The following is a 15,771-nucleotide window of genomic DNA, read 5'->3' on the forward strand; positions in this document are numbered from 1 at the left end:
CAAATTTTTGTTTTCTCAGTTCTCTTCCTAAGATAGATTTGGTTCATAGCAGCAAGAAAGAACATGTCTTAAATGGGTGAGAAAGGAAACCAGTTTAAATGGATGGGTATACAGCATTCCATGCAGCAGTAACAGCTTCCTGCCAAGTGGCATTTACCATCCCCACAGTCCTTCACTTTACAGGTTTAAACTTGGTCTTATCTGTGTCCTAGAGATATTAAAGTTTGGGTGTTAAATCATATTAAAAATCACTCGTGGGGGGGGTGGCGCCTGGGTGGCTCATTTGGTTAAGCATCTTTATTAAGACTCTTTATTTTGGCTCAGGTCATGGTCTCACGGGTTCGTGGCTTCAAGCCCTGCATTGGGTTCTGCGCTCAGGCAGTGTGGAGCCTGCTGGAGATTCTGTCTGTCTGCCTGTCTCTCTCTGCCCCTCCCCTGCTTGCGCGTGCTCTTTCTTTCAAAATAAATAAACTTAAAAAAAAATGAGAATTACATATACAATCACAGGTGTATAAAAAGAGTCGACATAGCAGTCCTGAGACCACTATCTGTAGAAAGGCCTCATTTCAGGGTTGCCCTTGTATGGAGTCTGGGAACTTGAATTTGGGAAGGGTTGCCACCATCCCATTACGAATGGCTCACCTGTGCCTAAACTTTGTATGCAAACAGTATGATTTATGCTGAGCACGTGCTTTCCTCACTTTGGTATATGCTTGGCAAGAGGGTGCCTGTGTGACCAACTCCCAATTACAGATCTTGAGCACGGAGTCTAATGAGCTTCTCTGGTAGACAGCATTTCACACTTCTTGTCACAGCTCATTGCTGCAGGCATTCAGTGTACTCTGAGACTCCCCCGGGAGAGGACTCTTGGAAGCTTGTGCCTGATTTACTCAGGACTTTGCCCCCATGTGCCTTTTCCCTTCCCTGAGTTCACTTCGTATCCTTATGTTGTAATAAAATCTAGCCATAAGTGTGACTATATAATTGAGTTCTGTTGGTCTTCTTTGTGAACCTGTGAACCACCAGGAAACCTGGGGATGGTTTGGGGGGGCCCTGACACACAAAGGTTTTTACATGGAGAATTTTAAATATCAGGTGAACTGTATACTTCTGCCAGTCCAGCACATGATTTCCCTGTAGGCAAGTCAAAGTGATCTTACAATAATATCACTTGGTGAGCCAGGAATCCTGAAAGAAAGGGTGTGAGTTAAAAATCAAGAGTGTTTAAAACATCAGGGGATCTATACAATGGAGATTAAAACTGAGAGGTGGGATGGATATCACACTGGCCTGAGAAGTACTTTCTTCACTACTATGTAGTGTAGACGGAGTATTGCTGTATTATTGTGAAACATAGATACATTCTATATCATATCTTAACTCACCAGGTAGTTTTGTGAAACCTGTGCTGGGTTAAGATAACCGTATATCCTTAAAAGAACAATTGACTTAGATAATACTTGTATTTTGGTGCTTTTTATTTCTATATTTAAAGTAAGACAGTAAGTGATAAGGGTTGCATATCAAGCAGAATTTTTCAGAGTTGGAACCATCAGTCGAGTGTTGTTTTTTTTATTTTTTAAATAATAGTAATAAATAGAAGACATCAGCTCCGAATGAACCTTCTAATGATTTGTGCTGTTCAGTTTGATTTTTCTTTTCCTGAACATAATTGGGAAGCTGTCTTGTGGAGTAAAGTTGGTTAAAGTTTCTTTCATTTGTGATTTTAGACATTTTTGAGCTGTTTGTCAGACCCATGTAGGAGATGATTGATAATTTAAAATTTCCTTCAGTTGTAATTGGAATTACACCTTTTAGTGACTCTACCCTCATTCTGTTCGCATGCCAGTGATGGATTGGGGCAGCAGGGAACGTGTGTCTCAGCCAGTGAGCTGTAGCAGAGTGGCTGAGTGGGACTTCTGAGAAAGTTTTCTAAGATAGATAGACTAGGCCAGCATGTACTCTTTAGTCTTTTGTCCCTTTGCCTTCTTGCTGAAATAGGGCACCAGATACAGTGACTAGAGTTGCACCACCAGTTTGTGACCATGAGTTGACAGTTGTGTTCACTGCAGATCACAAGGTAGGTGGAAAGAGTCTGCTGTCCTGGTGACCCTTGAGAAGCTGCACCAGTCCAGGATGCCTACCTCCAGGCTTCTTCTTAATGTGACAAAAATAAACCCAGTTTGTATTCTCCCCCCCACCCCCACTGCCAAAAGGGATAATTTCAGTATTATAATGATTATAAAATAATGTACTTACCACACAGCTAAAAATCAACCCCTAAAGAATATCAGTTTGCAAAAGGATAGCTATTTCCACATTATACATGTGGAAGGAAGACTGCATATTTTTTAAGTTAATCCCTGCACCCACCATGGGGATCGAACTCACAACCCCAAGATCACGAAAAGTATATAAGGTTACACAGATTTGAACCAGAAGGGGAGTCCCTATTTCCTGAAAGATTTCTATACATATAATCTCTAAGTAACTATAGGCAAAGAGAAGAAAAAACATGGGCTACATTGTTCATAACTCTTGGGAAGGCCTACCAGGCTAATGTAAGCAGAAACAATATTTGGTAGCCTAGAATCAAAAGGAAACCTGGAGAGGGGCGCCTGAGTGTCTCAGTCGGTTAAGCATCTGATTCTTGATTTCAGCTCAGGTCATGTTCTCATGGTTCATGGGATCAGGCCCTGTGTCAGGCTCTGAGATGACAGTGAGGAGCCTTACTTGGGATTCTCTCTGTCTCTGTCTCTATCAAAAGTAAATAAACTTTAAAAAAAAAAAAAAAAAAGCTGGAGAACTTAACTTGGAAATTTTGTAGAAATTAACAAAGAATGGCTCTTTTGGATTTTTTTTTTTTTCCAACGTTTATTTATTTTTAAGACAGAGAGAGACAGAGCATGAACAGGGGAGGGGCAGAGAGAGAGGGAGACACAGAATCGGAAACAGGCTCCAGGCTCTGAGCCATCAGCCCAGAGCCTGACGCGGGGCTCGAACTCCCGGACCGCGAGATCGTGACCTGGCTGAAGTCGGACGCTTAACCGACTGCGCCACCCAGGCGCCCCATGAATGGCTCTTTTGGAATAGAACTTGCTATTGTCCCTACTGCTTAGAGTCACTTCAAATTAAAAGTCTGGGCTAAGTGCATCCAATTGGCATAGATGAATCTGGAGATAGACTTTGTGATTCCTACAATGTGTATGCAAACTTGCATTGCAATTTGTTTTACATATTCTAACATCAGTCCTTATGATTAGTTAATAGGACACTAATAGTCACTGAAAACAAGTTGAAGTGAATGGGAAACATGTCTTTGTAGAAATGTGAATCTGCTTACCCTTACATGATCTCTGTCTTTCATCTTACATGTGGGTCAACAACAGAAGCATTAACATAGAGATTTTGTTAAACTTTTTAGTTTCCTGACCCCTTTATACTCTTAAAATTTAAGTTCCAAAAAGAGCTTTTCTTTATGTGGGTTGTATGATTGATACTTTATTAGCAATTAACGCTGAAATATTAAAAGATAAAGTTTCTTCAACATAGTCTCAATATTAGTTTCTTCAACATAGTTTCAATATTACAAGTCTTGGAACATTTTTTTTTGTTTTTGTTTAATTTGAGCGTGTGCGAGAAGGGGAGAGGGGTAGAGGGGGAAGAGAGAAAATCTTAAGCAGGCATTCAGGAAGGAGCCCAATACAGGGCTCGATACCATGACCCTGAGATCATGACCTGAGCTTGAAATCAAGAGTCTGACACTCATCCGACTGAGCCACCCAGACACCACACAAGTCTTAAAAGTATGAAAGCCATCAATATTCCCAAAATCTCTTTACCTAGACTTAAATAACTTTTTGATAAAATACAGAAAAGTATAAATTACATTTAAGTCCATTACTATAAAAATAGTTACAAGCCCTCTTCCATTTAACAGTTCAAACAAAGATGGCTAATTCAGAGACTTATATTCCCAGACACTGTTGTATAGTTTCTTAGGGTTTCTCAAAACTATGACCTCTTAATGTTGACTACCAGTTAGTGATTTTTTAAGACATAGTTTGTTCTCTAGATATCTTTAGATGATAGATGTCAGTATGTTTCTGTTATCTTGTGTGCTATAAATATTTTCCCAGGCTTCTCCTTTTATCTTTTTGTATGAGAAATTTTTATTTTGTTTGGTGCAGCCCATCTAAACCAGCCTGTTGATGCCAGAGGGTTTACCTGTTCCTCTTTTTATCTCTGGTGCCTGGCCTACAACACACACTTCACAAATGTGTGTTACATGTATACATGAACATTACTCTTCAGGAGTATTTTGATGTGTCAGGTGATTGCTGTGTATGGTATACATCAAAGTGAATGGATTATCATCTTAACAACTGTTGTCCTATGCAGTTACAAATGTTAAATAACTTTTCCTGTTTTTGGTAATGTTTCCTTTAGTAGATTTGTACTTGTGATTAGCTTGTTAAATTACTAATGTTATATGACTTGAGGATTTTCTTTAACTCTGCAAAATCTTGGTTACTTGCTCCTGTTTACTTGAAAAGCAAGTTTTTGCTTGCTGAGTAAATGACAATGATTTTCTCATTTTAAGCCTGTTGCCATTGACCTTTTTTTTTTTTTTTCCAGTTGATAGTTACATTGCAGGAGGTTATGTTGCTTTTGAAGGTCTTCTGATTGTTTTCTCAATCTTTAGCTGTTTTATGGGATCCTGTTGACTTTGGGATTTGGCTTTTGTAAACTCAGTTCTTCTATTGAGGAATTTCCTTCTCTACACCCCTGCTTCCCTGATGCGTTAGTGGTTTGACAGGACTTGGCTGACTTTGCTATAAGTATTTTGCCCTTGTGATCTAAACCAGCTATTTGGAGAACCTAACGCTTAAAAATTGGCCAAACAGCTTCTTGGAGTGGAGTTCCTAGACCGTTTTCCTTATTTTAATAGGTGATCATGAAGTAGTTTTAGGACTTATCTTTTTCGTTTATATATCAAATGCCCTTTATATCAATATTAGCATTAGGTTTCATATGTGTAACAAAAAACCCAAAAAAAGCGTTTAACCAAAGTAGCAGTTTATATTTTTCTTATATATAGGCATATCTGGAGGTGATACGGTAGCCCTACAAAGTTACTAGGAAACCATAGACACTTGCCGTATTATTTTTCTGTGGCTGCTGTAACAAAATATTACAAACTGGGTGGCTTAAAACAGCAGAAATATATTATCTCACAGCTCTGGAAGCCAGAGGTTCAAAATCAAGGTGTCAGCAGGGCCACACACCCTCTGGAAGCTCTAAGAGAATCTGTCCCTTGCCTCTTAACAGCTTCTGGTGGCTGGTGACATTCCTTGGCTGCATCACTTCATTCTGCCTCTATCTTCACATGAGGGTGTGTGTGCGTGCGCTTGTCTGTCCGTCCAAAACTCCCTCTGCCTCATTATGCCTGTTGTGATAATCTAGGATAAGCTCCTCCTGTCAGAATCCACAATCACATCTTTTTCATGCGAGGATAATATTCACAGGTTTTGGTGATTAGGAAGTGACTATATCTTTGTGGGTGTTTTTTCAGCTTTGCCACATCTTCCAGCACTCTCTTCTCCTGTTACCAGGGAGCAGCTCTTGTCCTTGTGGTCTGAGGTGGTTTTTGAAGTTCCAGCCATCCCATAAAGCATTCCAGGAAACAGGATGGAGAGTGATGAAGGACATGCCTTCATTTCCTTAAGGAAATTTTCTGGTTCCCACATAACACTTCTTACATCTCACTGACCAGAACTTAGTCTCATTGCTATCTGTAGCTACATAGAGGCTGGTGCTATGGACTATTTGTGTCCCCCCCAAAATTTATAGATGAAGCCTAATTACCAATGTGATGGTTTTTGGAGAGGGGGCCTTTGAGAGGTAGTTAGGTCATGAAGGTAAAGCTCCCATGAATGGGATTAGAGCCCTTATTTAGAAGAGACTCTGGAGAGATGACTTCCCTCCTTCTCTCCCTCCCTCCCTCCCTCTCTCTCCCTCTCACTCTCTCACTCTCTCACCACCATGTGAGAATACAGCAAGAAGGCATGCCTCTGCAAAACAGGATGAAGGTCCTCACCAGGAATTGAATCTGCTGGCACCTTGGTGTTGGGCTTTCCAACCTTCAGAATTGTGAGGAAGCAGTTTGTGTTGTTGAAGCCATCTAGTCTGTGGTATTTGCTGTAGGAGCCTGAACTAAGGCAGCTGAGAAGTAGAGTCTTTGAGCTGGGAGCATGGCTACCTTGACTATAATTAGTTTAATTATGGAGAAGGAAGGGGAAACTAGTTATTGAGGTTAAGCAGTCTTTGCGTTAGATCACATTACATTTTGTTAGCTACTGTCCATTGTTTTCCAAAGAAGATGTATAAATGTTCATTCCTACCAGTAGGGTATGAGAATAGGCTTGCTAACAGTAAGTGAATGTCTTTTTTGCCAATCTTACGAATGGAAAAGAAGCATTTTTTAAAAAATTTTTTATGTTTATTTATTTTTGAGAGAGGGGACGGGGGAAGGGGCACAGAGAGGGAGACACAGAATCTGAATAAGGCTCCAGGCTCTAAGCTGTCAGCACAGAGCCCGACACGGGGCTCGAACCCACAAACCGTGAGATCATGACCTGAGCCAAAGTTGGATGCTTAACCAACTGAGCCACCCAGGAGCCCCAAAGAAGCATATTTTTTTCAATGTTTTATTTATTTTTGAGACACACACACACACACACACACACACACACAGCATGAGCAGGGGAGGGGCAGAGAGAGAGGGAGACAGAATCCAAAGCAGCTCCAGGCTCTGAGCTGTCAGCACAGAGCCTGACCCCAGGCTCGAGCTCATGAAGCATGAGATCATGACCTGAGCCAAAGTTAAAGGACAGGAAATAATCAGTAACTAAAAAAAGAGGCACAGCCCAGGGCTATGATCACCAAGTGGCACAATGAAGTACCACTCCTTACTGTACCCTGCCACTCCAAGCCATATGAATAAACTAGCAAAACCCAGAGGGTTTTCATTGACATCCCTCATCTCTGAAAAGAGACAGCTAAGTGGGATCTTGATCTGGTCCTCTCTTGTCTGAGAAATAGTGGAAATGGCTTTTGGAAAGAAATGGGAAGCGAGTGGTGGGCCTGACAGCGACAGAACTGAATGTGTCATGGCTGCCCAAACTAAGACAAGACATTGGGAAATATGTCCAAAGTCTGAGAGTGTACCCCTATGGGAGTGGAGTGAGCCCTAAAAAACCTCAGAAGCAAATGCAGTTTGTAGGCATTCTAGACCCCAAACACCCTCTTGTGAGCCCTCTTACCTTCTCTCTTGGCTACATAAAGAAGAATTGAAATTAACTACCTCAACATTAAACCTGTGGTTCAGGGGCACCTGGCTGGCTCAGCTGGAAGAGCGTGCAACTCGATCTCACAGTCATGAGTTCGAGCCCCACGTTGGGTGTCAAGATTATTTAAATAATTTTTTTAAAAAACTTTAAACCCTTGTTTCATTGGGGAAAACAAACCAGTCTCATGTGGTAGAGTGGGAGTTAATAAATCACCTACAATATATTGGCATAAATAGAAGGTTTAGACAACCACAAAGTGAGAACAGCATGGCAAGCAAATTACAGCAAAGCAAGAATGGAACATAGCTTGGGAAATACTGTACAAAAGACCCAAAGTAAAAATAAAAGCAAACCTTATCCCGAGGAACAGGAAGAAATTACCCAAATGTGCTCAAATTATAAAACAACTGACAGTGATGTGGATTAAATAAAAGAAGCTTGAAAAACGATAGCATAGGAGGAGATGAATAGAGATTTAGGAAACATTGAGGTCAAAATCAGTAGTAATACAAAAGAAGCAGAATAGATGTAGCAGGAAAAAATCTACCTCCAGAAAGTTAAGGTAATCACAAGGAATGCAAGTGACAACAACAAAAAAACAAACATAATTAAAAATAATTCAGGTAATTAAATTTTTTTTTAATTTTAAATTCCAGTCTAACACAGTGTTATATTAATTTCAGGTGTACAATATAATGATTCACCAGTTCCATACATCACCTCGTGCTTCTCACAAGTGTACTCCTTAATCTCCCATTGCCTTATAACTTCTGAAATAGGAAATTCAAATAGAGCAGATTCCATGTCATGACAAGAGAATGTCCCCTAACTTAAGAAATGATGATATTTATAAGTCAAAGGAGTGTGATCTTACTAAGTTTTAGGAAATCTTACTCTTAGGCTTCCAGAACTGTGAGAAGTAAAATTCTGTTGTTTCTAAGCTACTCAGTCTATGGCATTTTTATTGTAGAATGCCAAACAGACTAAGACATTAGTAATTACAAGATTTATAAGGGGAAAAAAAATTGTCATTCTGGAGTGTATATGAAAAATCCAAGAGAATCTGTAAAATTTTAAGTGGCACAGTCGGGCAACTGACTTAAGCTCAGGTCATGACCTCAAATTGTTGAGTTTGAGCCCCACATTAGGCTCTGCTGTCAGTGCAGGGCCCTCTTCAGATCCTCTGTCTCCCTCTCCCTGCCCTTTTCCACTTGTGTTCTCCCTCTCTCTCAAAACTAAATTAAAAAAAAAAAATTTTAAATAAAGTTTTAAGTATTCTAAGTTATGAGTATTATGTAAAAATCTGGCATAAGAGATATTTTTAAAATCCCAGTACAGTATCAAATATAGATTATCTTGGATTATGTATGACAGCTGCAATAACAAGTAGACATTATTAGACAATTAAAAGACACTTGACCAGGGGTGCCTGGGTGGTTCAGTTAGTTAAGCGTCCGACTTGCACTCAGGTCATGATCTCAACAGCTTGTGAGTTCAAGCCCCGCGTCAGGCTCTGTGCCCTCAGCTCAGAGCCTGGAACCTGCTTCTGATTCTGTGTTTTGCTCTCACTCTCTGCCCCTCCCCCGCTCACACTCTGTCTCTCTCTCAAAAATAAAAATAAAAAAATAAAAAACTTGACTGAAGAATAAAGGAGATCTGAAATAATTGTCAGTACTATGTTTATCAGTGTAAAAACTTCATATTCTAAAGATGCCTACTCCAAATATATAAATTCAGAGCAATTTGAGTCAAAATCTCAACAAAATTTTAATAGGCCTTGACAAATTAGTTTTAAAATTCATATGGCAGGTTTAATGAAAGGACCAAAACCAAATAATTTTGAATAAAAGGAGTAAGTTCTCTGTTACCATCTCAGTTCTGTTACCATCATTTCTCATAGAATTAAATTAGTCTGTTACTGATGCAGGGGTAGTAGACCAGTGAGAAGGTAATCTGAGGCAAGGTTAAGATGCTGACACTTTATTCAGGGACTGTACAAGCCCAGGTAGCCCAAAAATCAGGTGAGAAAGCTGTGAAGCAATGTGATATATGATGCATTACCTTGGGAGGTGAGGCTTCTGCCAAGTCCAGATAAATCATACCTCAGAGAAGCCCATGAAAGGAAAAACCAGGCTGGCAATTTATTTCCCTCTTCCCTTCTTTACTCTCTCTTCCCGCTGGTCAAGGTGCACTCCAGATGACCCCCACCTGTTTCCGGATTGTGCATCCTGCCTTCAACACTTGCTCAATAGACCAGATCCCACATCCCCACCATGTGTCATTGCATGCCTGGAAATAGAGGAGCAACTTGGCATAGTTAGGGCTCAGCATGAGGACCAACCAGGTCCACAACTTCACCTTAAATTCTAACCAGCTCAGGGTACCATCAGTGATGACAGCAGTACAGTTCAGAAGACAGGCAGCTCCTTTTTTTTTTCTCTTTTTTTAAAATATTTTTTAATATTTTATTTTTGAGAGAGAGAGCATGAGCAGGGGAGGGACAGAAAGAGAGGGAGACAGAATCTGAAGCAGGCTCCAGGCTCCAAGCTGTCAGCCCAGAGCCTGATGCGGGGCTCGAACTCATGGGCCATGACAAGATCATGACCTGAGCTGAAGTTGGACGCTCAACCGACTGAGCCACCCAGTCCCCCCGACAGGCAGCTTCCTAAGAAAAAGAATTATAAAGGAATCTGAGAAAGTGTACAGGGCAGTTTCCAGTACAAATAAGAAATCAGGAAACAGAATGTTGGTCTTTACAAAAGTCTGGCACTATATAAATAGTGCTGGACTAGCTGAGTAACCACTAAGAAAAATAAAAAGTTCCCAAAGGCACCTAGCTGGTTCAGTCGGTAGAGCATGTGACTTTTGATCTTGGGGTTGTGTATTTGAACCCCACTTTGGGTGTAGAAATTACTTAAAAAGAAAATCTTTTTTAAAAAATGAATCCCTACGTTATAACGAATTCCAGCTGAGTTCACGATCTGTTAAATGTGAAAAGGCAAACTGGGATAAAAACACAGGAGTGCTGTAGGACCTGGGTGGTTCAGACTCCATCTCAGCTCAGGTCTTGATCTCGTGAGTTCAAGCCCAGCGTTGGGCTCCGTGCTAGGTGGGGAGCCTACTTAAAAAAAAAAAATACAGGAGTGCCTTTTTGGACCTAGATGTGGAGAACAATTTCTAAAACAAGACCCAAGCACCAGAAACTGTAAAGGAGGAAAAGAAATAGATTTGGCTGTCTTCGAAACAATAAAAGAAACTTAACTAGTGACACTAGAAGCGAAATAAAAACACCAGCCCCAGATTGAGAGAAGATATTTAAAATGCATAAAACCAATAAAAGGTGAATATTCATAATTAAAAAAAAATTGGTACAACTCTATAGGGACAATATAAACAACCAAATAGAAAATTAAGCTAATTTTGTGAGTAGTATTTCACCAAAAAAAAAAAAAAAAAAATTCAATGACCAGTAAACATAAAAAGCTACTTTAAAAAAAGTGTACCTGTTAGAGTTGCAAATTAAAAGATACTATTTCTGACCCATTGGCAAGAATGTTAAAGCGTTGACAGAGATGCAGAGCAGCAGAAACTTCTGTATAGACATTGAAAATTCATGTTTTTAAATGCTCTTCAGATGATCACATCTGCCAAGGCAGAGAAATGTCTGTCCCTAAAATTCTACTCTCCTACAGTCTTAAGCTCTCCTCTACCAGGTCCTACTGTAAGCTTCATCCTTAGTGTTTGACTTTTGTTGCCATGTCATTTTCTCTACCTTCGCCTTACTTTGTATGTCTTCGTTGGTCCAGTTCTTCCCTCTTATTCTTCATGGTTTTCTGTTCCTCATCTACCATAGATCTGGAAACTCTATAAATAGCTTATTAAAATTTTGCACATAATTAAGTAACTAGGCCCAAAAGAAGGCCTAAGAGACTCTTCTGGCAGGTTGGTAGGGAGGTACATAAACTTTTATCATATCTGTTTTATTACTTTAAGAGGCCTTTTTAATTTTCTCTGTTTCTGGGCTCTTTTTCTATTAGGCAAAGTTGCTGGCTAGATGAGACTTAATGAACTTTAATTTAGCCTGTTTATTTACGTATTTTGCCATGGTTTACATATAAATCCTGTCCTTCAAGGCCTTCTAATGCTGTGTTTTGTTTTTTTTAATCTTTATTTATTTTTGAGAGAGAGAGACAGGAGTGCGAGAAGGGGAGAGGAACAGAAGGAGACACAGAATCCGAAGCAGTCTCCAGGCTCCGAGCTGTCAGTGTAGTGCCTGACACGGGGCTTGAACTCCTGAACCGTGAAATCATGACCTGAGCTGAAGGCAGCCACTTAACCGACTGAGCCATCCAGGAGCCCTGACTAATGCTATGTTTTAATTTGACTCAAATGTAAAATAGTTGCAATAAGGAAGTTGAATGTTAGCCTATGAATTGGTGTAAGAAGTACAAAACATTTGAATAATTGATTGGTAACTTTTCTGTATTGACCTTTTAAAAAATGCAAATAAGATTATTTTTTTAAATGAAAGATTTCTTGAGATGGAATTCCTATTGATATATTTCTAATAAATACAGTGCATTCAGAATTCAGTCAGCTCACTGACTTTTAGTGTATTGCAGATATACTAAATATTACCACAATATTAGAACAATATTAGTACATTTCATTGCCCACAAAAGGAACACTGTACCTCTTAGCTTTTATCCCCTAATCCTTCAGCCTTAGGCAACCATTAATCTTTCTGTCTCTGTATATTTGCCTGTTCTGAATATTTCATGTAAATAGAGTCATACAACATATGCCCATTTGTGACTGACTTCTTGCACTTAACATGTTCAGAGTTACAGCCTGTATCAATACTTTTTATTGCTGAATGATACTCCATCAAATGAGCAATACCATATTTTATTTATCCCCTAATCATTTACTGGACATTTGGGTAGTTTCCACTTTTTGGCTGTTATGAATAAAGCTGCTATGAACATGTGTAAACTTAAGTTTTCGTTTCTCTTAAGTATATGTCTAGGAACAGAATTGCTGGATCACATGGTAATTCTATGTTTAACATTTTGAGGAACTGCCAGACTTTTCCACAGCAGCTGTGCCATTTTACATTCCCACCAACAGTGTGCGAGAGTTCCAATTTCTCTGCATCCTCAGAGACAGTTGTTACCTTTGAAATTTAGCTATCCTAGTATATGTAGTGTGGTGTCTCATTGTGGTTTTAGTTTTATGATTTTCTAAGGTATCTTTTTTCTCCATATTTTCTTTTAACAGGCTAAGGAAATTTTAACAAAAGAATCAAATGTGCAAGAGGTTCGTTGTCCTGTTACCGTGTGTGGAGATGTGCATGGTCAATTCCATGATCTTATGGAACTCTTTAGAATTGGTGGAAAATCACCAGATACAAACTATCTATTCATGGGCGACTATGTAGACAGGGGCTATTACTCAGTGGAGACTGTGACTCTTCTTGTGGCATTAAAGGTATGATTAATGAAATTCAATTTTGTTTTCAAGCCTCAAACCAGCAAAAGACGAGCATGACAGTATTGCATATCATCTGTTCTATTTTACGATCCATTCAATTTATAACCCCTTAAAATATAACCATTGGTTTTACATCTTGTAAAAAAGAGAAAAATGAAAATGTTAACATTTAACTTGTCCTGCCTACTCCTGGTAAATCATTTCCCTTTGGTAATTCGCAGCTGAAGTCTTAGGATCATTTTTTATTTAGTCAGGTATCCCTCATAGTCAGGTAGTATAAGTTTGTTTTAATTCTTGCCTTGAGAAGTCTGTTATTCCTGTGTCTGTTTTTTTCTGTCACACAATACGTATCTTCATCACTTCATAGCTTCAGCTAGTGTAAGTGTGGTATCTAATGTTTCTGACCTCTCCAAATGTGCCTTGCTTGCATATGCTTTGAGATTAAATGTTATTTAACACTTCGTCTTGTTACTTTTTTGTCCCCAAACTCTTCAGAGATTCCATGTTGCCTACAGAATCAAACCCTTTGGCTGGCCTTCTGTAGTCTAGCTTGAATTTGCTTGCTAGTAGTTGGTAGCATAAACTCCGTATTTCAAATCAGAGAGTTTCAAAACACTCTGCCCGTCTTCATTATTTCCTTATTGGATTTTCCCACAAGATGACTCTGGTTTCTTACCCCCTTCTGCCAAGAGTCAGCTTAAGTCCTACATTTTTCTTGAAGTCTCCAGCCATTTTTTTTAGCCTTGTTCCTTCTACTCTTAAGTACTAGGAAAATTACTCTTCCACTCCTAATTTATATTACCATAGTGGTTTATTGCCTTGTAGTATTTACGTCTCATAGCTCCTTAGTAAGATTAGTCCCTAAACAGCGTAAGTCACGTATTGCATTTATGTGGACCTGGCACCTACTTTTAAACACTGAGCTTAATGTTGGACACATAATGGTTAGTTAATAAATACGTATAAATTGAAGTATGCGTATGCAGCTTTTTGGTTAATTTGCTTTACAGAATCTGATGCTTTTTCATACTTCTTATCAGACACACTCCTAACTAAATAGTACGCTTATAAGGTATGTCTCTGTGTATTTTTATGAAGAGGAGACTAAATACATTTGAAATCTTGCCCAGATTTGGGAAGGGCCTATTTTTGTGTTTTTGTTAGCAATACAGTCTTTCCGTGGGAAATAAAAATTGAAAGGAGAGAGACAAGTTACTGTATAGAGTAGTTTGTCTTGGGTTCAAATCTTTGACCTTTGGTATCCATTTAGCAGTAAGATATCGTAGTGTATGGAAAGACCTAGAAGACTAGTAATTATTTGAGGATGAAGAAGACATTAAATACCAAGCATCATATATAATTTTATTAACAGTAATATCAGTTAATAAGATTCCAATGAAGGTGGTATAAATAGTAATGAAGAAGGACCATAAATATTTCAAAGGTCAGTCAAAGAATGAGAAGGTGTTTAACTCTGAAAAAGAATTAGCATTTAATGTAATAGCAAACAAAAGAGCCATTTAAAGAAATAGGTCAGAAATTTGCTTAAGATTAACACTAGTAACAATATGCTTTATTCCATGAATTTTTTTTGCTTTTCCTCCAGGTGCGTTATCCAGAGCGCATTACAATATTGAGAGGAAACCATGAAAGCCGACAAATTACCCAAGTATATGGCTTTTATGATGAATGTCTACGAAAGTATGGAAATGCCAATGTTTGGAAATATTTTACAGATCTATTTGATTATCTTCCACTTACAGCTTTAGTAGATGGACAGGTGTGTATGTGCTTATATGGTGGGGGGGGGAATAAAAGAAAAGCTGTGTTTTTGGTTTTTTGTTTTGTTTTCTTAAGATTTTCTAATAGTAATTTAGGGTTTAGATTTACATGACATGCTACCCACCTCTCCTTAGCTTTTTCTGCTTTTCCTTATAATTAAAATTTCAGAATATGGAATTGGGGGTAAGTTTTATGCACATTGTAACCAGAAGATTTCCCTGTTGTTCTCAGATGTATAAATATTTTGGCCAAAGTATTTGCCAGTATGCTTTTTTTGTTATAGATAAATACCATAAATAAATGCTTAAGACCCTGATGTGCAATACTAGTAAAGCAAAGCTGTTTTTTAAAACTAGCTCCACACATACACAGTTTGCTGACTACCATTAACTTTTTATTCCTGTTTTCATGGTAATTGCAAGAAGTAATATTGTGTATTAGACCTTCTCACTAAGAAGGGCATGCTTTCAGGCACTCGAGTAGCTCAGCTGGTTGAGCATCTGACTCTTAATTTAGGATCAGGCTCAGGTCATGATCCCAGGGTCGTGGGATTAAGCCTTTACTTGGGCTCCATGCTGACTGTGGAGTCTCCTTAAAATTCCCTCTCTCCCCCTCTGCCCCCTCCCCAGCTCATACATGCATTCTTGATTTTGGCTCAGGTCATATCTTATGGTTCATGGGATCGATCCCCAAGTCAGTCTCTGTGCTGACAGCACGGAGCCTGCTTGGGATTCTCTCCCTCTCTCTCAAAATAAATAAACATTTAAGAAATGAAGATAAAAGCAGAAATGGGTACCAAAAAACCACTAGGAATGAGAAGGCATTACTATAAATGTGAATGTGCTTACTTACAATCACAATAACATAGGGTACAGATTTATTTTATTGAACTTGAAAAAATAGATGAAATTTATTTTGGCAAATTAGTTTTTAAGGAAATTAGGCCAGTGTAAATAGACTACCAAACTTAGAAGGAATTGGAAAAGTAACCAGGTCTAGATAGTTTTATAGGCAAATTCTGCCAAAGGTACATCTGTGTTCCAGAGATTAGGCAAAGATGGAGAGCTTCAAAATTCATTCTTTGAGGCTAGTAGTATAACCTCAATACCAAGCCAGACATGGCAAGCACCAAAAAATAAAACTC

General features: G+C 38.8%; 1 protein-coding gene across 1 annotated transcript in view; it reads left to right on the forward strand.

Moving 5' to 3' along the window:
- Positions 1-15,771, forward strand: part of PPP2CB (protein phosphatase 2 catalytic subunit beta) — a 34,933-nt gene that overhangs the window by 11,053 nt on the left and 8,109 nt on the right. The window contains exons 2-3 of the mRNA XM_047091059.1: positions 12,633-12,842; positions 14,452-14,625. Of these exons, the coding sequence (XP_046947015.1) occupies positions 12,633-12,842; positions 14,452-14,625 (384 nt within the window). The remainder of the gene's footprint in view (positions 1-12,632; positions 12,843-14,451; positions 14,626-15,771) is intronic.

Source organism: Lynx rufus, unplaced genomic scaffold, assembly GCF_022079265.1.
Source record: "Lynx rufus isolate CCGP_SWC_20201006 ecotype Redwood Valley unplaced genomic scaffold, mLynRuf1.p SCAF_3, whole genome shotgun sequence".
In the NCBI taxonomy this organism is placed as follows: Eukaryota; Metazoa; Chordata; class Mammalia; order Carnivora; family Felidae; genus Lynx; species Lynx rufus.